The 27468-nt window shown below is 42.5% G+C and overlaps 1 protein-coding gene across 1 annotated transcript in view; it reads left to right on the top strand.

The window, feature by feature from the left end:
• LOC137537875 (mucin-2-like) overlaps positions 1-27468 on the top strand; it is a 213930-nt gene that overhangs the window by 52813 nt on the left and 133649 nt on the right. The window contains exons 14-19 of the mRNA XM_068259821.1: positions 2026-2152; positions 5369-5624; positions 9046-9092; positions 15416-15516; positions 15918-16072; positions 18827-18965. Of these exons, the coding sequence (XP_068115922.1) occupies positions 2026-2152; positions 5369-5624; positions 9046-9092; positions 15416-15516; positions 15918-16072; positions 18827-18965 (825 nt within the window). The remainder of the gene's footprint in view (positions 1-2025; positions 2153-5368; positions 5625-9045; positions 9093-15415; positions 15517-15917; positions 16073-18826; positions 18966-27468) is intronic.

The raw sequence follows: 27468 nt of genomic DNA, 5'->3' as shown, positions 1-27468 counted from the left end.
TCCTGGGCTGGCGATCGCTCCTTCCCTCCGCTCCTTCCATTCGTTTGCTGTATTCCTGCAGCCGGCCAATCACCATGCAGAGACTGAAGCCACATGGTGATTGGCCGGCTGCAGGACTACAGTAAACGAATGGAAGAAGTGAAGGAGCGGAGGGAAGGAGCGATCGCCGGCCGGGACAAGGTAACGTATGCCTCTGCACATCCTCCCCCGATGCCTATGCCCTCCAGCGTCCCGCTGCCTCTCTCCTCCCCCGACCCCCGCTGCATTTTTGACCACTTATAACGCTATTTAGCGTTATAAGTGTAAAGCACACTGCCTGCACCATTTTTTAACACTTATAACGCTACATAGCGTTATATAATGTAAGTCTATGGGGTGCCCTTTTTATCCCCCTGGCACTGTGCGCCATTTTTAACTGACACCTTCGCCTGAGTTTGTTTTCTCCTAGGTGATATTTTTACAACTTGTCACAAAATGCATTTTAAGCCACCAACAAGCAAGAAAACACTCAAAATAAATTTGATAGCATTATTTCACCAACTTTTGTGTACTTTTTCAATTGTAAAATGCTGAAAAGTGTGTTTAAAGAGAAGATGAAAGTTATCTCCTAGGAGATAACTCGGGTGAAAAAGTTAATTGCATATGGGCCTAAATGTCTAAAGCAAACTTAAAGAGAATCTGTATTGTTAAAATCGCACAAAGGTAAACATACCAGTACGTTAGGGGACATCTCCTATTACCCTCTGTCACAATTTCGCCGCTCCCCGCCGCATTAAAAGTGGTTAAAAACAGTTTTAAAAAGTTTGTTTATAAACAAACAAAATGGCCACCAAAACAGGAAGTAGGTTGATGTACAGTATGTCCACACATAGAAAATACATCCATACACAAGCAGGCTGTATACACCCTTCCTTTTGTATCTCAAGAGATCATTGTGTGTTTCTTTCCCCCTTCTGCTCTCATGCACTGAAGTTTCAGGCTGCCCTTTTCTTCTTGCAAACAGTTTTGCCCTTGTCTGTAATCCTCAGTATGTGAAAGCCCAGCCAGCTCAGAGGATGATTTATCCAGCTTGTAAAAGATAATAGAGCAGAGAGAAGTAAATAACACACAGGCAGTGTGCAGAGAGGGGCCTGGAGGGGGGAGATTCATCACAGAACCACAACACTGAAGAACTTGGCAGCCTTCCAGACACAGGCCGACAAGTCTAAAAGGGGAAAGATACATTGATTTATTACAGAGACTGTTATAGTAGAAAGTGCTGCAGTGAGCCAGAACACATTAGAATAGCTTTTGGAACTTGAAGGATGATAAAAAACAGGATGCAATTTTTGTTACGGAGTCTCTTTAAGGCTCCCTGCACACTGCAAATCCGTTTTCCGATTCCGATTCCGTTTCCGATTCCGATTCCGATTCCGTTTCCGATTTTCCTTGAATACATTCAACAGAAAAACGGATCAAAAAAACGCAGCATGCAGTTAAGATTAAAAATCTGAATCGCAATCGGATGTAAAAACAGATTAAAAAGCGGAATCGGAATCTGAAATGCATGCAGTGTGCAAGAGGCCTAAGAGGGAACTAGATGCATGCATTTCTGTGTATGTGTGTGGGGAAGTGGGTGGAGATGAGTGGATAGTAAACTCTGATAACCTATTGCTTCAAAAAATAAAAATAGTAGAGGGGGTTGAACAATATTTCATCAGCCCAAAAGAAAATGATTACATAGACGTTTTCTTCTGGCCATATAGAGATTAGGCCATTTCACATTCTGTATAAGATTAAGAGATCAGAGGACTGTATTTAATATGTTAAGAATTGAAACTGGACTCTCTTCATCTGAGCTTTCTGCAAAAAGTGGCGCTCTTGTACATTGTGTTAGGTGGGCAGCATGAAATTGTACAAAAAAATGTGCCGGTAATTGTAAATATTTTAATACAAGTTACATTCAAATTCTTGCAGATGGCAGTATAAACTTCTTATGAACTGTGATCTTTATCTCTATTAAAGAGTATTTTTTCTTTCCCACAGAGGTGTCATTATGACTCCTGTAACTGTAAAGACAGCGAGCAGTGTATGTGTGCTGCTTTATCCTCCTACGTCAGGGCCTGCGCTGCTAAGGGGATCATCTTGTGGGGATGGCGGAAGGACATCTGTGGTGAGTCTTAGATGATCAATCAATAAACTATATCCTGCTTTTTAGCAACATGCACTGTTCATGCTCAGCCTGCAATATCATATCTTGAGAATGGTTTTGGAAACTGCCTTTCTTCCTTTAAATATATGATTTTTTTATTTGTTTAATGTATACATATTGATTTGGCATTATAAATAAACTAGCTTATTCAGCACTGAGAAAGTGTCTGAATTCATGTCCTCGAATTGAACGATATCCTGATGGTCTCAATGATTCCATGTCTAGGTGGCAGTGATATTGTGGCAAGTTTAACCTCCTGAGCGATAATCCCGAGCTGAGCTCGGGGTATACCGCGCAGGAGGATTTCTCAGGCCCTGGTGGGCCGATTTGCATAATTTTTTTTTGTTACACGCAGCTAGCACTTTGCTAGCTGCGTGTAACTTCCGATCGCCGCCGCCGATCCACCGCTACCTGCCGTGCAGCCCCCCCCCCAAGACCCCTTGCGCAGCCTGGCCAATCAGTGCCAGGCAGCGCTGAGGGGTGGATCGTGACTCCCTCTGATGTCACGACGTCATCCCACTCCGTCGCCATGGCGACCGGGGAAGCCCAGCAGGAAATCCTGTCTGAACGGGATTTCCTGCTTACTCTGATCGCTGAAGGCGATCGGAGTGGGTAGGGGGATGCCACTGCGCAGCGGCTATCATGTAGCGAGCCCAGGGCTCGCTACATGATTTAAAAAAGAAAAATTTAAAAAAAAAGTGCTGCGCCCCCTCCTGGGCGATGCAATTGTATCACCCAGAGGGTTAATATACACATATTCAGATTGGTACGTTGTGAATGGAAATACATAGATGGAAGTATTCTCAACACTCACTTCAAAATCTTGGCAAAATCTGCACTGTCCTCTGCAGTACAGCAATATATGAATATAATATGTATAGATTATGAACTGTGCAGGCTGCCTGATGGTGCCCATTAACAGTGCAATTTTAGCGAACAATCCAGTCCGTGAATTGCGATTGAATTAAAATGATTGTAAATCAGCAGTCAGACCAATAAATGGGATAGAAAATACAGTACAACCAATCTAATAATTTCAGATAGATTTGTTATGCAAAACAGATCAATAATCTAATTAATAAAACAGATCAAAAAGTTGATTGTTTGGTAAAATTGGACCATTAATGGCTACCTTAAAGGGCAACTGAAGTGAAAAAAATATGGAGGCTGCCATATTTATTTCCTTTTAAACAATACCAGTTCCCTGGCAGCCCTGCTGATCGATTTGACGGCAGTAGTGTCTGAATAACACCAAAAACAAGCATGCAGCTAATCTTGTCTAATCTGACAATAATGTCAGAAACATCTGATCTGCATATGCTTGTTCAAGGTCTATGGCTGAAAGTATTAGAGGCAGAGGATCAGGAGAATCAGTTGCCTGGTATTGCTTAAAGAGGAACTCCAGTGAAAATAATGTACTAAAAAAAGTGCTTCATTTTTTACCATAATTATGTATAAATGATTTAGTCAGTGTTTGCTCATTGTAAAATCTTTCCTCTCCCAGATTCACATTCTGACATGTATTACATGGTGACATTGTTACTGTGGGCAGGTTATGTAGCTGCTCCTAGCTGTTTTGGCTGTTAGAGACAGCTGTAAACAGCTAATTCCTGTCTGTGAACATTGTTACATTGTGGCCGTTTGCCCAAAGTACCGCGGTACTCAGAGCTTCTTGTGGGAGGGGTTTAAGCACAAAATCAGTCATACAGCGCCCCCCTGATGGTCGGTTTGTGAAAATCATTATATTTCTCATGTAAAAGGGGGTATCAGCTACTGATTGGGATAAAGTTCAATTCTAGGTTGGAGTTTCTCTTTAAAGGGAACCCGAGGTGAGAGGGATATGGAGGCCGCCATATTTATTTCCTTTTAAACAATACTAGTTGCCTGGCAGTCCTCCTGATCCTGTGTCTCTAATACTTTTAGCCATAGACCCTGGAACAAGCATGCAGCAGATTAGGTATTCTGACTCACGTTTTACTGGATTAGCCATACACTTGTTCCAGGGTTTTGACTCAGACACTACTTATGCTAGAAGATCAACAGAGCTGCCAGGCAACTGGCTTTGTTTACAAATAAATAAATATGTCAGCCTCCATATCCCTCTCACCTCAGGTTCCCTTTAAAGCTACATGCACACTTTCAGAAATTGTCACCCAATATGATCTTTCTTGAAATTTTCGGGGAAATGATCTTTTCACAGGCACACAACTTAGAAGCCTGTTCTGTTCTATGGAGGAGGGAAAATGACCATAAATACATAATGGATGGAGTTGAGGGGTACCAGTACACACACTAGATTACCAAACAATCTTTCCATGACAGAACTTAAATGTTTCTAAACTCATTTAAATAAGTGACTAAAGGTGGCCATACACTTATAGATTTACAGCAGATTTGACCATCAGATAGATTTCTGTCAGATGCCTGTCAGGTCGAATCTGACAGGAATCCACCTGATGTGCGCCACACACTAGGAACAGATTTCCAATAGATTTCAGAATGAAATCTATTGGAAATCTATTGAAAATCGATCTCAATGCATTATTGGACCATTAGATATAATGCAACTCTATGGGCCATCAATCTGCTGCCAGCAGCAGATCGACCTAGATTTTCCATCCTGTCAGATAGATCGAAATCAACCACAAATCAATCGATCAACCAATCGATCGGCAATCGATTTCTAAACGATCAAATCGATCAACCTACTGAAGGCTGAAATCGACCAGTGTATGGGCTCCTTAAAGAGGAACTCCAGTGAAAATAATGTAATAAGAAAGTGCTTAATTTTTACAATAATTATGTATAAATGATTTAGTCAGTGTTTGCCCATTGTAACATCTTTTAAATCCCTGATTTACATTCTGACATTTATTACATGGTGACATTTTTACTGTTGGCAGGTGATGAGCTGCTGCATGCTTTTTGGCAGTTGGAAACAGCTGTAAACAGCTATTTCCCACAATGCAACAAGGTTCACAGACAGGAAACTGCCAGGAGTACCACGGTCCTCAGAGTTTCTTGTGGGAGGGGTTTCACCACAATATCAGTCATACAGCGCCTCCTGATGGTCTGTTTGTGAAAAGGAATAGAGTTTCTCTTTAAGTAGAATGAGTTCTAATCTACATCTCTATTGTAATATAAACTGATTGCATTATTTTCCTTTATGTATTTTAGACAACAATATTACCTCGTGTCCATCTTCCCAAGTCTTCCTGTATAACCTGACTACATGCCAGCCAACATGTCGTTCCCTCGCAGAGGGAGAGAAGGCTTGTGCCAGCACATTTTCCCCTGTAGACGGCTGTGGGTGTCCAGATGGAGAGTTACTGAATGAGAAGGGTCTCTGTGTGTCGATGTCTAAGTGTTCCTGCTACCACCGAGGCAGTTATCTGAGCCCGTTACAGGTGATCCCCATGCAGGATGAACTCTGGTAAGTGGGAATATCAAAGAGTAATCTGAACTGAGCAGAAAATGGAATGTAAGAGGTAACACACATCAATACAGCCAATATCAGCAACAACAATGCCGGGTGTTGTGGCACTAGACACAGACGAGACAAGACACAGAACATTTATATATCTCGCTTTTCTCCTGGCAGACCCAAAGCACTTCAGGGCTGCAGCCACGTAGCGTGTGCACGACAGGCAGCCATTATCATTAGGGAGCCTTGTCCAAAGACTCCTTACTGCTTTACGTAACTCTGTATCAAAGGCAACAGCCTTAACTAATACACTATCCAGCTGAATTCTACACTGGAAAGTGTAGAAATCAGAGAAAGAAATTGATAACGCACACCAGCAATGGATATCTTACTCATTTATCAGGAAAAATAATTTGCAACAGGAAACGTATAGTGTGCAACAATATGGCAAGGGGGTAAGTAATGTAAGGAAATAATGCATAGGAATACATACACAACTGGTCTCAATGAAGCCAACTTGTGACACTAACGAGTAACATGACCCTAGGGAGGGAAAATGTTTCATTGGCCTAAATGTTGACATTCTTCACTTAGGTATGTACCCACTTTTTTGAAAGGGGTTTAGACATTAAAACAGAACTCTTGCACAGCACACAATTAACACTCTTTATTCCACATACAGTTGCTGAAAAAAATAACTCTTCTGTGTTCTCTGTTTGTTTAGGCAGATTAACCTGTCTAATTAGTTCTTATCAGAAACTGTGAATCAACTGCAGGAGAGATCTGGCAAGGGATCTCTCCATGTAGTAAACATTGAGGCTTAAAGAGAATCTGTACTCTAATATTCTTACAATAAAAAGCATACCATTCTATTCATTATTTTCTCCTGTGCCCTTCTGTGCTGTTTCTGCCACTCTCTGCTGCAATCCTGGCTTGTAATTAACAGATTTAGGCAGTGTTTACAAACAAACTAACCAGCTTCTAATAGGCTCAGCTAAGCATAGTGTATGAGTCATTCAGAGTATGCAGGGGGCCTGCAGAGGGTGTGTATCGCTTCTACCAATCACAAGCAGCCCTGCACATTCCACACAATCAAAGCCTTAGCCCGACAAACAGGACAGAGGAAAGATACATTGATTTATTACAGAGACAGTGCAGTTAGGAAAGACTGCAGTAAGCCAGAGCAGATTAGAACTTATAGGATAGAAGAACTAAGGCTGAAAAAATTGTTACAGAGTCTCTTTAACACTTTTAGTGCCTTCTACAGATGTAAAACCAAGTGTAACATTTTTTTTAGGATTTTCATAAATTGAAATGAAGATTTTTTTTTCCATAAAGATGATCATACTGTGGCTAATCATTTAGAGCAGAGAGTTTGTTCTCACTGTAGTTCCACTTTAAAAGGAATGTGAGGTGAGAGACATGCAGAGACTGACATATTTATTTCCTTTTAAACAATGTCATTTTCCTGTCAGTCCTCTGAATCACATACCTGAAACAAGTATGCAGCTAATCTTATAAGATTTTTGCCAGCTGATCTGCATGCTTGTTCAGGTCTATGGCTAAAGGTATTAGAGGTAGTGAATCAGCAGGACAGCCAGGCAATGTGCATTGTTTAAAAAGAAAATAAATATGTCAGCTTCCATGTGTCTCTTACTTCGGGTTCCCATTAATAATTGTGTACAGTTATATTGATGGGACAGCAAATGAACACTGTTATTCCAGCGGTGCACTATCCACATTACAAAGTGTCATATCTTTAGTGTTGCCGCATGAAAAGATGTAAAATATTCACAAAAAATGTGAGAGGCATACTCACTTTTGTGACATACTGTAGATCGTAATATAGAGTAAGATGCCCATACATCAGAAGATGTATGGGCAGATTTACCAAGAGACAGATCTCTCTGTGATCACATCTGATTGGAGAGAGATCTGCCCATACACCACAGGCTGATTCCCACTTGGTTTCAGCTTGAAATCTGGCGGGAATTGACCTAGTGACGCCACAACCGCCGCCTCGCCACCCCTGCGCTGTCCCTCAATATAAAATGTCCCCCCCCTCCCCCCCCCCCCCGTGCCCGGTGCAGTATACAATACCTGTCCATCGCTGGCTCCGGGCTTTGTCTGCATACAAACGCCCCACATGGTTTCCATGCCCAGGTTACGCCGGCAACCATGTGGGGTGCATGTATGCAGATGGAGCCAGTGACAGATGGGTAGAGTATGCTGCACCGAGGGGGCATTCTACATTATGGGGGCAGGGCCAGTTCTAGTAACAGTGGGGCACCAGGGCAAAATGAAACCAGAGGCCCCCCTTACCGACACCACCCTTCCTCGACAATAAAGCAGAATTAGGAGCGCTTTGTTGCATCCATATTTCCCTATAGGGCCCCTGAGCCAGCTGCGCCCCCTCCCCACTTAACTGTGCTTCCCAGGGCCCCTGCAGAGTAGCAACTTGCCTGTCCCAGGTGGGCAAGGAAGCTCCTCTAGGGTGAGGTGGGATGCTACTCTTTCAAAGATGTGGCCGGGGAGCACAGTTAGGTTGGTGGGGAGATACCTTGGGGGCCCCTATAGGATCTGGGGCCCTGGGGCAATTGCCCTCTTTGCCTCTATGGTAGCGCCGGCCCTATAGAGGAGACAGCACCGGGGGTTCTGTTATGTTCTTTCCTTGTCTCGATATCGCACGCTGTAAACGCTGCGCACTCTATCGAGCAAGTCAGCCCTACCTCTTGCAGCATGTCCAATCGATACATGCAACCAATTTTGGCCCGAAATTGGTCGCATCGTCGATCGGGCATGCTCTTGGCGGCACCGATTTTCATCCGATTATAATAATCGATTTGGATGGTTAACAGCTGCCAAGTTGTTTGATGTATGGCCACTTTTAGAGGCAGATACAATAGATCCTTTTTCTGGCTATGCTGTAAAGAAGTTTTGTGGAGAATTTGAATAATATATCTTCTTCTTATTATTTATTGCAAGTGGCAACATATAACGCAGCCCTGGACAATATATAAATGCATACCATGGTACAAAGCATTGCATGGCAGACAAAACGTAACAAGGTTATACAACATGGGACAAAGTTATACAAAGCAAACAGTACAAGATACAAGATCGTGCGAATTGGGGCTGGTTAGTAATTCAAGTAGGAGGTGTTCATAGGAAAGGAGCACAATGATGTAGGCACACTGGAAGGGAAGGGTGGACCCTGCCAGAGGTATACAATGTTGCACTTCTGTGAGTTATAAATAGACTGAGTGGTTCCTTTTTTGTTATTCATATGTTTAAGTATATGTTGACTTATTTCATTACTGATCTAAAAGAATGACAACCAAATAAAAAAAAGCAGTAATACCTTTTTTATCTAGTCAATTCAGATTTATTGCTCTCATAATAAATGTATCTGTTTTTCTTTTCTCCACAGCACTTGCCATAATGGGAAACTTATCTGCAATGTTCATCTTAATCAAAGTAAGGAAATATTATTTATTTAAATAATTATATTACTTTACAAATGGATGGCAAGAGGTAAGCAAATGGATGCCCTATACCCAAAAAGGGCATAAAACAGCAAGGAAAGGGTATGTTCATGCTGGATACACATACCTCGGTGTATTGTCCGATCCTCATTTAACTACTTATCACTAGAGATGGCTCGAACCTCTGATTTTCGGTTTGCGAACCTCGAACGCTAACCTCCGCAAAAAGTTCGGTTTGCGCGAACTTTCGCGAACCACAATAGACTTCAATGGGGAGGTGAACTTTGAAAACTAGAAACATTTATGCTGGCCACAAAAGTGATGAAAAAGATGTCTCAAGGGGTCTAACATCTGATTTTTGCATGGAGGAGTGGGATACACGCCAAAAGTCCATGGGAAAAATCTGGATTTGACGCACAGCAGCGTTTTAAGGGCAGAAATCCCATTGCATGCTAAATTGGAGGCCTAAAGTGCTTTAAAACATCTTGCATGTGTATACATCAATCAGAGAGTGTAATTAGAGTACTGCTTCACACTGACAGACCAAACTCACTGTGTAACGCACCACAAACAGCTGTTTGTGTAGTGACGGCCGCGCTGGACTGGTGCGCACCATGGCAAGAGTGCATGCCCTGGCGGTTTTCAAGCACATATGGTCGCCGGGCTGAGGTAGCTCAATGACAGAACAACAGTGACTGTCCAGCTGATTGAATTTGGTCTGTCCACAATGAAACAATGACCTTATTATCTTTGGCCCCCCGAAACACTCATATAGCTGGCGGTCATTGCTTCATTGTGATACGCAAGCCCCTTCACCGCGGCAAGGTAACGATCACGAAGGGGAATTGACACATGTACATGCCTGTTGTTTTGTAGTTGCAGCTGCAGTGCAGCCAGAAAAATTAGGCAGGCATGTACATGCACCAGAAAAATTATTACAGTGGCCGCTGCTTAAAAATTCAGGAATCTGCCTGGAGTCCTGGACCCTGTTGGTGGTGGCGGAGAAGACAGTCAAGCGGCCTGCAGGCAAAGATGCTGTGTGGAATTACCAAGGGGCCAAGGTCCAGCAGCTGCGACTGACTGACAGGGCTGTATATGCAACACAAGTGTCTGTGGGACACACACACACACACACACACACACACACACACACACACACACACACACAACAACATTAGCTCTCAAAAGAGCAGTTGAGGATGAGGAGTGCTTTTTAGCAATAAGTATCAGCAAGAAGGAGCAACCTAACAAGCCTAACACAAGAGCCTAACTAAGCTTTCCCTATGTCTGCAGGTTCTCTCCCTTCTCTAATTACTGCAGCCACACGAGTGAGTGAAATGGCTGACGCTGCCTACGTTTTATAAGGGGGGGCTCCAGGAGGGAGTGTAGCCTGATTGGCAACCCTGTGTCTGCTGACTGTGATGTAGAGGGTCAATCAAAGTTGACCCTAATGATGTAGTATAGTGGGCAGGTCGAACTCGCATATAGTTTGCGGTTCACCGCAAACGCGAACCAGCGAAGTTCGCACAAATTTTCGTGCGAACCGTTCGGGCCATCTCTACTTATCACTCCATGGGTGGATATCCATGTCCCACAGGACTTCATCTGAAGTCCCAGGGACATAGATATTCATTTATTGCTGCGATTGCCACTGTGTGCGCTCCTGTCAGCTCCCACGCACCTTTCTCGTCACGATCCATTAGTATACAGATCAGTGAACAGGAATTCAGTTCCCATTCACTGATCTAAGTACCCTATATCAATGAAAACCAGCATCAATGAGATGCTGGCGTTCATTGACAAAAATGAATATATTGTGTGCACACGTTTCTTCCTGTAACGTGTGTATGCCGTCTACAGTTAATTCAAAATAAAGTGTACTGGCCAAAAAGTAATATTACACCTTAAATTTTATTTAAAAAAGGATTTTTTATTAAAATTTTTTTTAAATTAATAAAAAAAAAATTAAAAATCGCAGCAGCAATTAGAGACCACCCCCCCCCAAAAAAAAATGCTCCATTAGCAGCAAGAAAGGGAGGAAAATTTATTTTGGTCGTAAGTTGTATGGCCGAGCAATAAATCGTTAAAGTGACGAGATGCTGAATTGTAAAAAATTGCCTGGTCACTAGGGGGGTATAAACCTGTGGTCCTCAAAAGGTTAAAAACCAAAACAATTTTCAAATTTCAGTGCTCCTCCCATTCATTCACTGATAACTTTATTGTTACTTATCACACTGAAATGCTTTCTTTGGGTGGTACTTTTTGCTAAGAATTATTCTAATTTATATGCATTGTAAAAGGAATAATAAGACAACAAAAAGGAAAAATAAAACATTATTTCTCAGATTTCAGCCGTTATAGCTTTAAAATAAAATGTGCTTCGAAACATAAAACCTGCACATTTGTCCCGTTTATTGCAATGTTTAAATTTTGTCCCTAGTACAATGTATGGCAATAATATTTTATCCGGAAATAAAGGCGTATTTTTTCCGTTTAGTGATTTTTAATACTATGGGCCATATGCAATTAACTTTTTCTCCTGATTTTTCTTCTAGAGATAAATTTTCATCTTTGTTTAAAATAACTTTTCAGTACTTTGCAATTGAAAAAGTTACAAAAAGGTGAAAAAGTAGTAGCAAAATTATTTTGAGTATTTTCTTGCTTGCTGTTGATTTAAAAGATATTATATTGTCATGTTTGAAAATATCACCTGGGACTCAGGATAAAAGGAAATTGCATATGGGCCTATATCACTTATTACAAGACTTTATTTGTAAAATTAACGTAATATACCCTCATGACATACATATTAAAAAAAGTCCCTAAGGTAAGTATGTATTTTTTTTAAACAAGTGTTTTATTTTGGTACCTATGGTGCAGGGCTGGAAGGGGTTAAAAAATAATAAAATAAAAAAAATTATAATTTTTCTATGTAAAAGTGTATAATGGTGTATTTTTACTTTTTGGCCACAAGATGGTGCTACACTAACCATGCTCTATAAATAGAATAGAAAAATGGAAGCTTTCGGGTTTTTTAACTGAGAGCTTGCGTCTCCATGCTGCCAGCTCTGAGTCATCACAGGTATAGTGATCGGGGTTGGGAACGGCTGTTTCTCATATCCCAATCACAGTAGTAGGGTATTGCGAAGGTGAGGTGAATGGAAACAGCCTGGGGGTCGTGAACGTGGCGGTAAGTAAACAATACATATATCTACGCCCCTGATCCACAAGTGAAGTATACAGGGGTGTAGTTAAATACATTTAAAATAGCATTAACTAACTTTATCTACCCTCCCATAGTTACCCAAATAAAACCTTTAATTAAAAAATAGTGACTTTTTTTAATATATATAAATAGTTAACTTTGGGACTAAGCTTTTTTTTAATACGGTATGTATGTTGAGTGTATGTTACATTTTTTTTTTCTTTTGCAAAAAAGTGTTGTAATTAGTGACAGACGCAAAACTGAAAAAATACACCTTTATTTCCAAATAAAATACTGTCGCCATACATTGTGATAGGGACATAATTTATTTGTATAATAACCTGGACAAATGGGCAAAAAAATATGTGGGTTTTAATTATGGTAGCACATATTATTTTAAAACTATAGTGGCTGAAAACTGAGGAAAAATGTTTTTTTCCCATTGTTTCCTTATTTTACCTGTTAAAGTGAATTTAGAATAAATGATTCTTAGCATAATGTGCCACCAAAAGCCTATTTTTTGGCAAAAAAACCAAGGTATAGATCATTTTGTTGTGATTAGTTGTGATGCAGTTATTTGCGAACGAATGGAAGGAGTGCTGAAGCAGCGATATACCATACCTCAGGAACCAGTGGGGTACTGCAATTTGGCACAAAGGTAGTTCGGGGGTCTCCTCCCTACCCTCAAAATTTGGAGTGTGTAGGAGCTATGAGTGCTGAGATATTGAGCCTTCAATATCGGTAGCATAATATAATACTTTAGACATACAGTAGGAGGATCAGACACAGCATCAACATAGCAACCTAGTGGAGAGAGCAGAAAAAAGCAGCAGCAGCCAGGATCAGACACAGCTCCAGCATAGCAGCCTAATGGAGAGCTGAGAAATAGCAGAAAATAATAGTGTGAAAAGCAGTCTGTTTCATACTGAAAATTGTGTTAAAATTTTGTCGCAATTGTGTTTGCAATTTGCTCAGGGACCCCCGCCCTGTTTTGCTCTTCTGAAATCTTCAACTTCAGCAGAACGTCATTGATGGGCGGGGAGGAAGTGTCAGTAATTCCTCTTCTCTGCCTGTCCTCAGGAATGCCCCCTCTACTCACTGCTAATAGTTCTTATCTGCACTGTGCGCTGGGTAGCTGCGCTGTGTGCGGTCCTGGGGTAATTTTGCTCAGAACGAAAGTGTACTAATAGCTGCATTAGTACACTATCATTCTGAGCTAAATTACCCCAAGACCACACACACCGCAGCCCCCTGCGCGTTGAGCCGATAGGAACTATTAGCAGCATGTAGAGGGGGTGTTCCTGATGACGGGCAAAGAGGAGGAAGTACTGACACTTCCTCCCGCCTATGCACGAGCTCTGCATTACTGATTAGAGCAAAGGACAGGGGGAAACGCTAAAGGTGGAGGATGGTGCTGTGACTCTTTGTCAATTATGTATATGCGTAATTGCGAAAATTTGCGTGAAATTTCGCATAATTGTAATTAGCCAATTACGATCATCACTGGAGTAGAGCATTTGTCTGCATAAAAAATTAGGGATGACTTTTGGGGATGATGCAATGTGTGCAGTGCAAATACTACAACAATAACACTCCCTCCCATGCATCACACTTCATAAAGAGTTTTCTGGTAAAACATCAAATTACCCAGGTGACGCCGTCTACCTACAGCCTGTTTTTGGCATCCTTCGATTTCCAGCTTTTACCAAAACTAAAATAGCTATATATTTATTTTATTTTTTTATAGAGGCCTTTTAAATTGCCTTTAAAATGCTGTTTAGCTTCAGCCAGGCACATAATCAACATCTAAAATGAGTTTCATTTAGGTGTCCTATTTGTCTGCTGCACTGAGATGGCCCGAACCTCCGATTTTCGGTTCGCGAACTTCCGCAAAATGTTCGGTTCGCGCGAACTGTCGCGAACCGCAATAGACTTCAATGGGGATGCGAACTTTAAAAACTAGAAACACTTATGCTGGCCACAAAAGTGATGGAAAAGATGTTTCAAGGGGTCTAACACCTGGAGGGGGGCATGGCGGAGTGGGATAGATGCCAAAAGTCCCGGGGGAAAATCTGGATTTGACGCAAAGCAGCATTTTAAGGGCAGAAATCACATTGAATGCTAAATTGCAGGCCTAAAGTGCTTTCAAACATCTTGCATGTGTATACTTCAATCAGGGAGTGTAATTAGAGTACTGCTTCACACTGACACACCAAACGCACTGTGTAACACACCGCAAACAGCTGTTTGCATAGTGACGACCGTGCTGGACTGGTGCGCAACATGGCCAGAGTGCGGGCCGTGGCGGTTTTCCAGCCCATATGGTCGCCGGGCTGTGGTAGCTCAATGATAGAGCAACAGTGACTGTCCAGCTGATCAAATTTGGTCTGTCCACAATGAAGCAACGACCTTATTATCTTCTTGTATGTAGGTAGGCATAGGTAGGTGCCCCAGTATAGGTAGGTAGGCATAGGTAGGTGGACCAGTATTGGTAGATAGGCATAGGTAGGTGTCCCAGTATAGGTAGGTAGGCATAGGTAGGTGTCCCAGTATAGGTAGATAGGCGTAGGTAGGTGCCCCAGTAGTTAGCTAGGCATAGGTAGGAGCCCCAGTATAGGTAGGTAGGCATAGGTAGGTGTCCCAGTATAGGTAGATAGGCATAGGTAGGTGCCCCAGTAGTTAGCTAGGCATAGGTAGGTGTCCCAGTATAGGTAGATAGGCATAGGTAGGTGTCCCAGTAGTTAGCTAGGCATAGGTAAGACACCCAGTATAGGTAGGTAGGCATAGGTAGGTGCCCTAGTATAGGTAGGTAGGCAGGCATAGGTAGGTGTCACCGTATAGGTAAGTAGGTGCCCCAGTAGTTAGGTAGGCATAGGTAGGTGTCCCAGTATAGATAGTTAGGAAGGGATGTTGATCTATTGCCGCTCCCCCACCATGTACAAACAACCGAAATTTACCTTCCGGTATTAGAATTTATAGATTTGAGCCACAAATTGGTGGATATTACAATGTATGCAGTTTGTTGAGTCCTGTGTATGGCCAGCTTTAGCCTTTGTGAACACCATGCCAAGTTTATCAATTATTTCAGACATTAAATCATTTTTTTACAGCTTGCCCTGTAGGAAAAGTCTACTATAACTGCAGTGAGGGCCAGCTTGGTGTTTCCAGATCACGTGTGCACAGGAGCTGCAAGACACTTGCCGTGGAAAATGTACGTCCATTGTCCTTATTCTTAGAAAAAATTAAGTTAACCTTTGGCAGAATAGTATTTTATGATGCTTTTTCCATATAACAGTAGCTCAGGCCTTTTTTACAGGTGATCTATAGTATTTTTTCATGTATTTTGTTTATTTACCTATTGGGTTTGGCGGCAAAAATCTTTTGTTTTCATTACAAACATAAAGAATATTGCAAATATTTTCACGAACAGTAGGTCCAAGAAACCATTTCATCCATGAGACAAAAATTACATCTCCTATGTTTTGCGTCAAATGAATACTATGCTGCTGTCTGCTATTTGCTATTGACAATCAGTCAGAGACTTTCTACAGCTTAAATGAAAGTGAAACAGAGCTACGTTGATACTTTATATTTGTTCTGCTATTAATCCAGTTTCAGACAGAGTGCATACCAGGGTGTGTTTGCCCTTATGGACTATTGGATGATGGTGCTGGTGGTGACTGTGTTCCTGAAGAACAGTGTCCTTGTGAGCATAATAAAGATACCTACATCCCTGGGTCCAAGATCAAGGTGGACTGCAATACATGGTAATTCTCTTCTTAAACATCATATTCAAATATAACAACTTAGTCTCTCCCCCCCCCCCCCCCCCAACCTTTTCATTGTGTTGTGTCAGAGCATGAATGCCCACTACTAACTCAAACTCAAGGTCCAAGGACTGAGTGTGGCCTGCCTCACTATTTTATGTGGCCCTTAAAGTGCATATGCATGATTACATAGTAAGTTGGGTTAAAAAAAGATATTTGTCCATTTAGTTCAACCAGAAATATTGTTGGCAGTAAAATGAAAGAGGAAAGGAGAGTACCAAGCTGAGTTATATACGTGCTTGCGGCAAACTGGAAGTTACAACATAGTAGGAAGCCCAGATGCGTATATCAGTGGCGTCAGCTGTTAACTACCTGCGGACCGCCGCAGTATAAATCTACAGCGGGCAGGGGGCGCTGCGGTTCTGACCGGATGTAAACTCTACGTCCCATTCACCATGCGCCCCCGCCCGCCCCGCCGCTGTCGCTGCTCTGTCCTGCCCTGCCACCTCTATGACGGCAGAGCACTGTAAGCCGGGCAGGAGCCGTTTTCATTGGCTCCTGGCCCTGTCATTCTTGTAAGCCGTTCCCATTGGCTTACATTGAGTGACAGGGTCAGGAGCCAATGCAAGCGGCTCCTGACCGGCGCACAGTGCTTTGCCGTCATAGCGACGGCAGAGAGAGCAGCCTGCGACGGGGACAGAGCGACGTGAGCGGCGGATTTTAGTGGCGATTCGTCGGGAAGTGGCGGTTTACTGGACCAGCACCCTCTGGTCCTTAAGGGGGCAGAGGGTGCTGGTCCCGAAGTGGTTAACATGGAGATAGTGGGCCGTAGCTGATGTATGCGCATATCATTTTTTTCCATGTTCACATTCATGCATGCACTCCTCCCATTTCCCCTGTATTTCAACTAATGGGTTGTATACAGGTAAATTACAGGTCCACTGTTGGCCCACATGTGCGCCATGCATTTAAAAACATGGCGTCTTTGCCCTTCCCCTCCATAAATCTGGGCAAACGTTCTTTTTATGCTAAACAGCTGTTAGGAGCTGCAGCCTCTAATACCCACCTGCCTGGGCATCCAACACAAATGTGAATTCAAGTTTTCTTTAGCGCATTCATTGAATAAAGTATACAGCACATACAGCACAAGTTGGAGCTCTCCATTTCTTCCTTTTTTACTGCAGATGATGGCGTACTAGCACAGTACTGCAGTGGACACCTTCAGGTATTGTCCCTGGCACTTTAAGGTGCCCACAAGAGACCTTTCCCCCTTTGTTATATTTTAATAAGCAATTTGGTTTTAGATTTAAGGTGCTCACGCTCGTGACAGAAAACTTCTAAGGCACTTGTATTGATCTGACGAAGCGTGCCAAGACCCCGTGAAATGCGTTGTCCGTTGTGCATTAATAAATATACATTTTCCATTAACCAATTGTTTGTTTCTGAGAAGGTAAGATATTACACTTCTCATCTATACAATTATCTATAGAATTAAATCACCAACGGTGACTCCACCAGTGTTTTTAGAATCTTTTACATTTTGGCCCTTAAGTGATTGAGTTTGACACCCCTGCGTCTAGTGTGTTCAGAGACTGGGTTTGTGATGTATGGACATTTTCCTGCACGGCTATCTCCTCACAAGTCTGTAGGGGAATCATTGGAGGCTGTACTGCATCCGTTATGAAAGTGGCAGCTTCTGTTGGGAGAGTTTTGTTGGCTCCTTTGATCCCATTGTGGGGACAAAGGGAAAGATTAACTTTAAGTCTGCACATTCACCTATCCTTTAAGCTTTAAAGAGTAACTGTCAGGCTACAAAAGCTAATTTAAACCTCTATTCTCTTGTGTTAAACAGTTTAGAAGGAAGCCAAAAAGGCATTACTGAAGATAAAAATCTCTCTTACATTTGATGTGTGCTTATCAGCAAAGCTGTTATTCCCAAGCTCTTAAGAAGACGCAAGCCACATACCATACTGCAAAGCATTCTTGGGCTCTCCCCTCGGCTGCTAATGAGAAGTTACAGGGTCAAGTAACAATAGCATGTAACTCAGTCCAGCACACAGCACTGATAAATTTCCTGGCAGAGTACACTGCAGGAGTCCGCTATTGTTCCTAGCCACATGGCTAATTAATATTCACTGCACACTAGTGTTATTCAGTACGAGCTTTTATGTGATCAGGAAGCAGGGAGGACATGACGACACATTTGGCTTCATAGGAGACAGACAAACATGGAACCTGCCATAAGCTGTCAGGAGCATCATTCTCTGCATATACTATATAAAAATTCTGTGAAATCCAAACGTGGACAGTGAAATGCATATGTAATGTAAGTACAGCCTATATTTAGCTACTGATATATGTGTTTATTTTCTCTGAGACCTTATACCTAACAGCTTCTCTTTAAGATGATTATTTTTGCAAGTCCTTTCAAAATACTGTACGTCTGAAATTTTGGGTCTTGTTGCTTTTTAGTAGAAATGTTTAGCACAAGAGCAGAGTCGCAGAGCAAGGCCCTATCTGTCAATCGACTTACAGTGTACAATCTCAGGTGTTGTAACTGCTCAGTTCAGCCAAGGGCTTTCCACTCAAGAAGAACAGGGATAAAGGGTTTTATAATAAAAGGTACTGCTGTCAGGGACAACCACATAACTAGCATTTGCAGAGCTGGCTAGCAATGGCAGACTGAGTATTTGTGTTTCCTTTGCCTATTCAATCAGGCTTTTACCATTTACACTTTTTTTTTTTAACCTTTAGCTTATGCCAACGTGGACAGTGGACCTGCACCAATGCAGTGTGTTACGGTACTTGTACAATGTACGGAAGTGGTCATTATATAACATTTGATGGAAAACATTATGATTTTGATGGGGAATGTAAGTTCGTGGCTGCTCAGGTAAGTGATAAAATATATTAGCAATATCAAAAAATACACTGCCTCTTTATTCTTCTCTCTCTTTATTTCCAGTTATTCTAGAGAATATGTTTTTTTGTGTGTGCATGGCTTAAATGTTTGCTCCAACTCATCTATATGTATGTGCATTTGTGAATAGTAGAACATCTTTACACCCAATATCCCACAGAACACCAGCCATGACAACTTGTTTCTTTAGCTTATACATTTTTTAATGTTTTATTTGTAAGACTTTAACATATTAAGCAGAAGTGGACAATAAATAAGAGATAAAAAAGACACACTTACATACTGTACATAGAAAGTACAAACTGTGACAAAGTTGGAAAAAACCATCCCTAATTTTGTTTACAATATAGGTAAACAAAAATGGAGTCATTACTCAATACTTAAAGGACAGGGCATGAAGGAACATCCGTAGGACATAGCAAGTTTTGAGGGCCTGTTCAGATGTTCAGAAGTCTAGTTCCAGGGAAATGTTTCAAAATATTTTATAGTAGTTTTGGATAGCGTGGTAAGAGTTGTATAACTTTTTTTTCTTTCTTTTTTTCTCCATCCATTCAGGAAGTGGGAAACTGGATTTTTTTTGTAGCATGGAGAAGAGTAGTAATCCCAACCACTTTTTATTGTTATCCTTCATTAACCACTTCGGGACCAGCACCCTCTGCCCCCTTAAGGACCAGAGGGCTCTGGTCCAGTGAAGCGCCACTTCCCGACGAATCGCCGCTAAAATCCTCCGCTTCCGACGGTCACGCCACTCTGTCCCCGCCGCAGGCTGCTCTCTCTGCCGTCGGTATGACGGCAGAGCGCTGTGCGCCGGTCAGGAGCCCGCTTTCATTGGCTCCTGACTCTGTCACTTCATGTAAGCCAATGGGAACGGCTTACATGAATGACAGGGCCAGGAGCCAATGAAAACGGCTCCTGCCGGCTCACAGTGCTCTGCTGTCATAGAGGCGGCAGGGCAGCTGATTGCGGCGAAGATGGAGCGTACAGCGCGGCGGGGACGGGCAGGGGTGCGCGGTCATGGGACGTAGAGATTACGTCCGGTCAGAACCGCAGCGCCCCCTGCCCCCCGTAGATTTATACTGCGGCGGTCCGCAGTAGGTTAACTACCCTGGCGTTCTATTGAGATCGCCAGGGCGGCTGCGGGAGGGTTTTTTTTAAATTAAAAAAAAACTATTTCATGCAGCCAACTGAAAGTTGGCTGCATGAAAGCCCACTAGAGGGCGCTCCTGAAGCATAATTCCGATCGCCTCCGGCGATCAGAATTAACAAGGAAGGCTGTAATGAGCAGCCTTCCTTGTTTGGCTTTCCTCGTCGCCATGGCGACGAGCGGAGTGACGTCATGGACGTCAGCCGACGTCCTGACGTCCGCCGCCTCCGATCCAGCCCTTAGCGCTGGCCGGAACTACTTGTTCCGGCTGCGCAGGGCTCGGGCGGCTGGGAGGACCCTCTTTCGCCACTGCACGCAGCGGATCGCCGCGCTGCGGCGGCAATCAGGTAGCACACGCGGCTGGCAAAGTGCCGGCTGCGTGTGCTGCTTTTTATTTTATCAAAATTGGCCCAGCAGGGCCTGAGCGGCACCCTCTGGCGGTAATGGACGAGCTGAGCTCGTCCATACCGCTAAGGTGGTTAAAGGAGCAAAACTCCCAGTAATGGGAAGTGAGTGAAAACATAGAACAGTAAAACCCATCTAAAGTTTTAAACTCCTTTCCACGCTATTTAAATCTAAAATAAATTAAAACTCACTCAACTGTAGTAAGTCAAGGATGACTAAGTCAAGCAGCCTAAAAAAGTCTTGGTGCCATGCATGGGCAAATTATATAAGCTAGGTGGACATAAGTAGATCTCTGAAGTATTGGTGAGAGCATTTAGGAGTTTTTTTGGTCACTATTTGTCCATGTAAGGCTAGGTTTCCATTTGTGCGGCGGCATGCGTCTTGCGAGACGCAATGCCGGCACAGCTGCTGCGTCTCGCAGCTGAATCCCTCTAGCCATGCTATGCCCGGCTATGGGATTCGGACAGCTACAAACGAAATTATGCTGCAGGGCCTCAGATTTTTCCTCGGCCACGAATTCGGATGGCTCTCATAGACTTCTATAGGCTGCTGAAATCCATCCGAATTCGTGGGCGAGGAAGCGGCCTGGATTCGCAGCAGTGGAAACCCAGCCTGAATGATTCACTGAGGTGCAAATTTATACAAAGTCACATTACAATTACATCCCCTCTACATTAACACATCGAAGCTGATTTTTTTTTCACCCTACCTATGGCTTCTTTTACACTGCAAATTGCAACCAACGATATCTGATTCCAATTTGCTCTTCCGCTTTGTGATTTTCACTGGATGCTGGCAACACAAGTAGAAAAACCGCAGCATGCAGGACTTGGACATGCACCATAAATCAAATCGTATGTAGTGTAAAATAGCACTAAAAATGCTCAAAAATCAACTTTGATAAAGAACGCATTGCAAGATGAAAAGACTGAGTTTTTTTTATTTAATTTAAAAAAGCAAAAACATATATGAAAGTTACAACACCCTAAAGATAGTGATCATAGAACAGTCAATGGGAATTCCACATTAAAGACTAAAACAAAGTGGTGTACACATGAGAAGTGGAACGAAAATCATACATGATTCCAAACATTTTTTACAAATCAAAGTGGTGTGTGTGCATAATTATTTGGCCTCCTTTGATCTGAGTGCAGTCAGTTGCCTATAGACATTGCCTGATGAGTGCTAATGACTAAATAGCGTGCACCTGTGTGTAATCTAATGTCAGTACTAATACAGCTGCTCTGTGAGGGCCTCAGAGGTTGTCTAAGAGAGTATTGGGAGCAACAACACCGTGAAGTCCAAATAACACACAAGACAGGTCAGGGATCAAGTTATTGAGAAATTTAAAGCAGGCTTAGGCTACAAAAAGATTTCCTAAGCCTTGAACATCCCATGGAGCACTGTTCAAGCGATCATTCAGAAATGGAAGGAGTATGGCACAACTGTATACCTACCAAGACAAGGCCATCCACCTAAACTCACAGGCCAAACAAGGAGAGCGCTAATCAGAAATGCAGTCAAGAGGCCCATGGTGACTCTGGATGAGCTGCAGAGATCTACAGCTCAGGTGGGAGACTCTGTCCATAGGACAACTATTAGTCATGCACTGTACAAAGTTGGCCTTTATGGAAGAGTGGCAAGAAGAAAGGCATTGTTAACAGAAAGCATAAGAAGTCCCGTTTGCAGTTTGCCACAAGCCATGTGGGGGACACAGCAACCATGTGGAAGAAGGTGCTCTGGTCAGATGAGACCAAAATGGAACTTTTTGGCCAAAATGCAAAATGCTATGTGTGGCGGAAAACTAACATTGCACATCACTCTGAACACACCAGCCCCACTGTCAAATATGGTGTTGGCAGCATAATGCTCGAGGGGGGAGGGGGGGGAGGAGGGGGGAGAGGGGGGGCATCTCTTCAGCAGGGACAGGGAAGCTGGTCAGAGTTGATGGGAAGATGGATGGAGCCAAATACAGGGCAAACTTGGAAGAAAACCTCTTGGAGACTGCAAAAGACTTGAGACTGGGGGAGGTTCACCTTCCAGTGGGACAATGACCCTAAACATAAAGCCAGGGCAACAATGGAATGGTTTAAAACAAAACATATCTATGTGTTAGAATGGCCCAGTCAAAGTAAGTCCAGATCTAAATCCAATTGAGAATCTGTGGCAAGATTTGAATAGAAGAATGGGCAAGGATTTCAGTCTCTAGATGTGCAAAGCTGGTAGAGACATACCCTAAAAGACTGGCAGCTGTAATTGCAGCAAAAGGTGTTTCTACAAAGTATTGACTCAGGGGGCCGAATAAATACGCACACCCCACTTTGCAGTTATTTATTTGTAAAAAAATGTTTGGAATGATGTATGATTTTCGATCCACTTCTCACATGTACACCGCTTTGTATTGGTCTTTCACGTGGAATTCCAATAAAATTGTTGCACGTTTGTGGCAGTAATGTGACAAAATGTGTAAAACTTCAAGGGGGCCGAATACTTTTGCAACCCACTGTAGTCATTGCAAAGCTGGTTAGGAAGCTAATTTTTCTTTTACTGTTTTACTGTTGAAAAAAATCAGAGAACAGCAATAGCAATAAAATGTTGAAAATAGGAAAGTTTCCACCTTCTTCTATGTATCACTGGCAGCTAGTCCACTGCGCTCAAATCTGCAGAAACTATCCGGCACAGTTCACGTGCAAATCCACAAGAGTGCTGCTCCTTTCTTACTTTTGGGAAGTAAGTAGTTGCACTGTAGAAAACAGAAAAAGGGAAAGGGGACAAGGAGCGCTCTCTAGTGCATTAAAGTTTTTAATGTGTCTCTTCTCAAAGCAGTTAGAATAAAACGTACAATGTTTCAATAAAATCAACGCATATCACACTCTATGGTGTACGTCACCGTTTCATCCAAGGTTACACCGCTCTGCGCGTCTCCTCACTGCGGCCAATAGTGCGGGGAACCTGTCAGAATTCCAGCGCCAACGGGAACAGGACGATCGGTGGGATCTCGGCAGCTGCCCTGCGTCTATTGCGTCATGACGCGTTTCGGCGTACCACGCCTTCGTCAGATGACGCAACGACGCAGGGGACGCGTATAAAAAGGCGTCCCGTCTCCCAGCAACGGTCGCATCTATAATACGGCGGCCGCGCTGGATCAGAAAGGAAGCCGGAAGGATAACTCCAAGGGGTCAGTTGGGTTGCTGAGCAACCGAAAACAGATCCCTTTACTCGAACTGTGACCCGAACGGTCTACCAAAGACCTTATTAAGCGGTGACCTAGCCGTATCAGAGCGGTTTTACAAGCCACTCCGATATAAGACGGTAATGGGGCACACATCCGCCTAATTAAAATTTAAAAAATATATATAAAAAATATGTATAAAAATATATCTAAAAAAATATATATAAAAATAAATGAATTGCAAAGGTAGATATATATGTAAAAAGTTACGGGTCCAAACATGGGAAATTAATGCATTATGCATGTTTATATGCACACGTTAAAATGTATTTGAAAATAATCACTATGTGGGACAAGGACCAAAGGGACATAAAAGGGCAATTAAGCGCTTGATTGATGCAGGTTCTTAGGGGGTGGCAGAAACACAACCAATTTAATATTAAAATTAAAAGGGGTCCCCGAATCATTGCTCACAGTTCACATACTCATAAACAGCTAAGCTCGGACCCCATGGATGTGTTCAGGAGTGAATTGATGGAGATCACGAGTGTGGCTTATAATAAAGGGCTAATTGGGATGGATGAGAAAAAGTTCCTTGAGCCATTATATCCACAAACCCCATACTTCTATACCATCCCTAAGATACATAAGGATACTAGGAATCCACCAGGTAGACCAATAGTGGCTGGCATGGGGGGTCTTCTTGAAAATATTTCCTCATATGTAGATTATTTTTTGCAGCCATGTGTGTTCAGCACTGAGGCTTACACTAGGGACTCCCAGCATGTACTTGATTTGTTATCCGGGTACAAGTGGGAGGCCGGTTACTGCTGGGCGTCCCTAGATGTCACCTCTTTATATACGTGTATTCCACACGAGAAAGGTCTTGAAGCGGTTGGATATTTTTGGGGGGTTTTCCAGGATTTGCCGCCTGAACAGATAAATTTTATTATTGAATTGCTTAGGTTTTCATTGGCCCATAATCATTTCTCCTTTATGGATTCTATTTATTTACAAACTTGTGGCACGTCGATGGGGGCGGGATTTGCCCCCAGCTTCGCCAATTTGTACATGGCGTTCTGGGAGAAAAAATATATCTGGGGTGACAATCCATATAAGAAACATGTTGTTTTTTATACACGCTTTATTGATGATATATTGATGATTTGGGATGGGAAGAAGGAAGAATTTGAGAATTTCATCAAATATTGTAATAACAATAGTTTTAATCTGTCGTTTACACATACAATAGATAAGGAGAGCATTGTATTTTTGGACTTGACTTTAATAGCTGACAATGTGAGTGAGTGTATACGATCTAAGGCCCACTTTAAACCAACATCTGGGAATTCCTATTTACATGTCACAAGTTGTCACCATCCGAGATGGATTCACAATATTCCGAAGAGCCAGTTCTGCCGATTAAGAAGGAACTGTTCACTAAACGTAGATTATGATGAACAGAGTATGGTTCTTGCCAATAAGTTTTTGCAGAAGGGGTATGATGAGAAATATATTTCAAGTGTAAGGGATGAGTTCAGGGGTGGAGTAAAAAGTAAAAACAAGGAAACCTTTAAAACCGGTAAATTTAGAGCAGGACGTGATGGAAAAAGAGATCCTACGTTTATAACTACTTATAATAAAAGTGCCGCTAAGATTAGAAATATTGTGAAGAAAAATTGGCATATAATATTGCAGGACCCATGGCTAAAAGGCGAACTGTCCAATAACCCAGAAGTAATTTTTAAAAAATCTAGATGTATAAAAAACAAATTAGCCCGTAGTAATATTGGTAGTTGTCAACAAGTAACCATGGCTCCTTCCAATCGACCTTCTTTCTTTCCGCAATTGGTGGGAAACTTCAAATGCAATAAAAAGTTATGCAGGTGCTGTGAATTTATCCGTCATCGCACCTCAGAAATCCTTGATAGTAATGGGGACACAGTAAAGGTGAATGAGTTTATTAATTGTGGTTCCTCTTTTTTAGTGTATTTATTATCTTGCGGGTGCCCTGGTAAGTTTTATGTTGGCAGAACCACCAGGCCTTTGCGCCAGAGATTGGGGGAACATAGGAGAAAAATAGAAGCTGGATGTATAAAGCATACTGTCCCCAGACACTTTCAGGAGGCACATGAAGGAAAGGTAGAGAGCTTGAGAGTCATGGGTTTAGAGGTGATTTCAAACAAATTCAATAAAGGACTACGCTTCAAAAAGCTTTGTGAAAGAGAGTCCTATTGGATCTTTAAGTTTAATTCCCTGACCCCTGTAGGATTAAACGAAGGATTGGAGGTTGCGACATACATCTAGTTTGAGGATTCTTTACGACACGGGGTCCATATGGGTTCTCCCTCCCTCGGCCCAATTCCTGTTCCTGTCTTTTTCCCCCCTGGTTCACCTGGTTTCCTTTTCCTTTTCCCCCCAGTTTCCTTCTCCCCCATCACGGAGAATAACCCCCCTGACTTTGAGGGGCCCGTTGGTGTCCAGCTGCGGATCTTCGGGGTTTCACACACACCATTTATATACATATGAAAGCCCAGCCCTGGTGGGGGAATTAACCATGGGACTAGGCTCGGGCTAGTGGAGGTTATGATGATCCTCCTGTTTACTTGACCATAGTCCTGCAGCTTAGGAAGGGTGCGATGTTATTTTATGGTGTGTGACCTTAGAAAGTGTGTAAGGTTTTTCTGTTTATGAGTATGTGAACTGTGAGCAATGATTCGGGGACCCCTTTTAATTTTAATATTAAATTGGTTGTGTTTCTGCCACCCCCTAAGAACCTGCATCAATCAAGCGCTTAATTGCCCTTTTATGTCCCTTTGGTCCTTGTCCCACATAGTGATTATTTTCAAATACATTTTAACGTGTGCATATAAACATGCATAATGCATTAATTTCCCATGTTTGGACCCGTAACTTTTTACATATATATCTACCTTTGCAATTCATTTATTTTTATATATATTTTTTTAGATATATTTTTATACATATTTTTTATATATATTTTTTAAATTTTAATTAGGCGGATGTGTGCCCCATTACCGTCTTATATCGGAGTGGCTTGTAAAACCGCTCTGATACGGCTAGGTCACCGCTTAATAAGGTCTTTGGTAGACCGTTCGGGTCACAGTTTGAGTAAAGGGATCTGTTTTCGGTTGCTCAGCAACCCAACTGACCCCTTGGAGTTATCCTTCCGGCTTCCTTTCTGATCCAGCGCGGCCGCCGTATTATAGATGCGACCGTTGCTGGGAGACGGGACGCCTTTTTATACGCGTCCCCTGCGTCGTTGCGTCATCTGACGAAGGCGTGGTACGCCGAAACGCGTCATGACGCAATAGACGCAGGGCAGCTGCCGAGATCCCACCGATCGTCCTGTTCCCGTTGGCGCTGGAATTCTGACAGGTTCCCCGCACTATTGGCCGCAGTGAGGAGACGCGCAGAGCGGTGTAACCTTGGATGAAACGGTGACGTACACCATAGAGTGTGATATGCGTTGATTTTATTGAAACATTGTACGTTTTATTCTAACTGCTTTGAGAAGAGACACATTAAAAACTTTAATGCACTAGAGAGCGCTCCTTGTCCCCTTTTTCTATGTATCACTATCTTACAAATAGGAAGTGTAAAGTCACTGGTTTCCTTTCAGATCTTATATCCTAATCCCCTCCGTGCTCTGCAGTTTTTGTCCAAAAAAGAGTTAATGCTCAATATAATTCTTAATGTATTTTTTTTATTATTCTTGTTACTGTGTATATTTT

Source organism: Hyperolius riggenbachi, chromosome 11 (genome assembly GCF_040937935.1).
Source record: "Hyperolius riggenbachi isolate aHypRig1 chromosome 11, aHypRig1.pri, whole genome shotgun sequence".
Lineage (NCBI taxonomy): Eukaryota > Metazoa > Chordata > Amphibia > Anura > Hyperoliidae > Hyperolius > Hyperolius riggenbachi.
The sequence above is the reverse complement of the archived record's forward strand: the minus strand, read 5'-3'. Positions and strand labels throughout refer to the sequence as shown.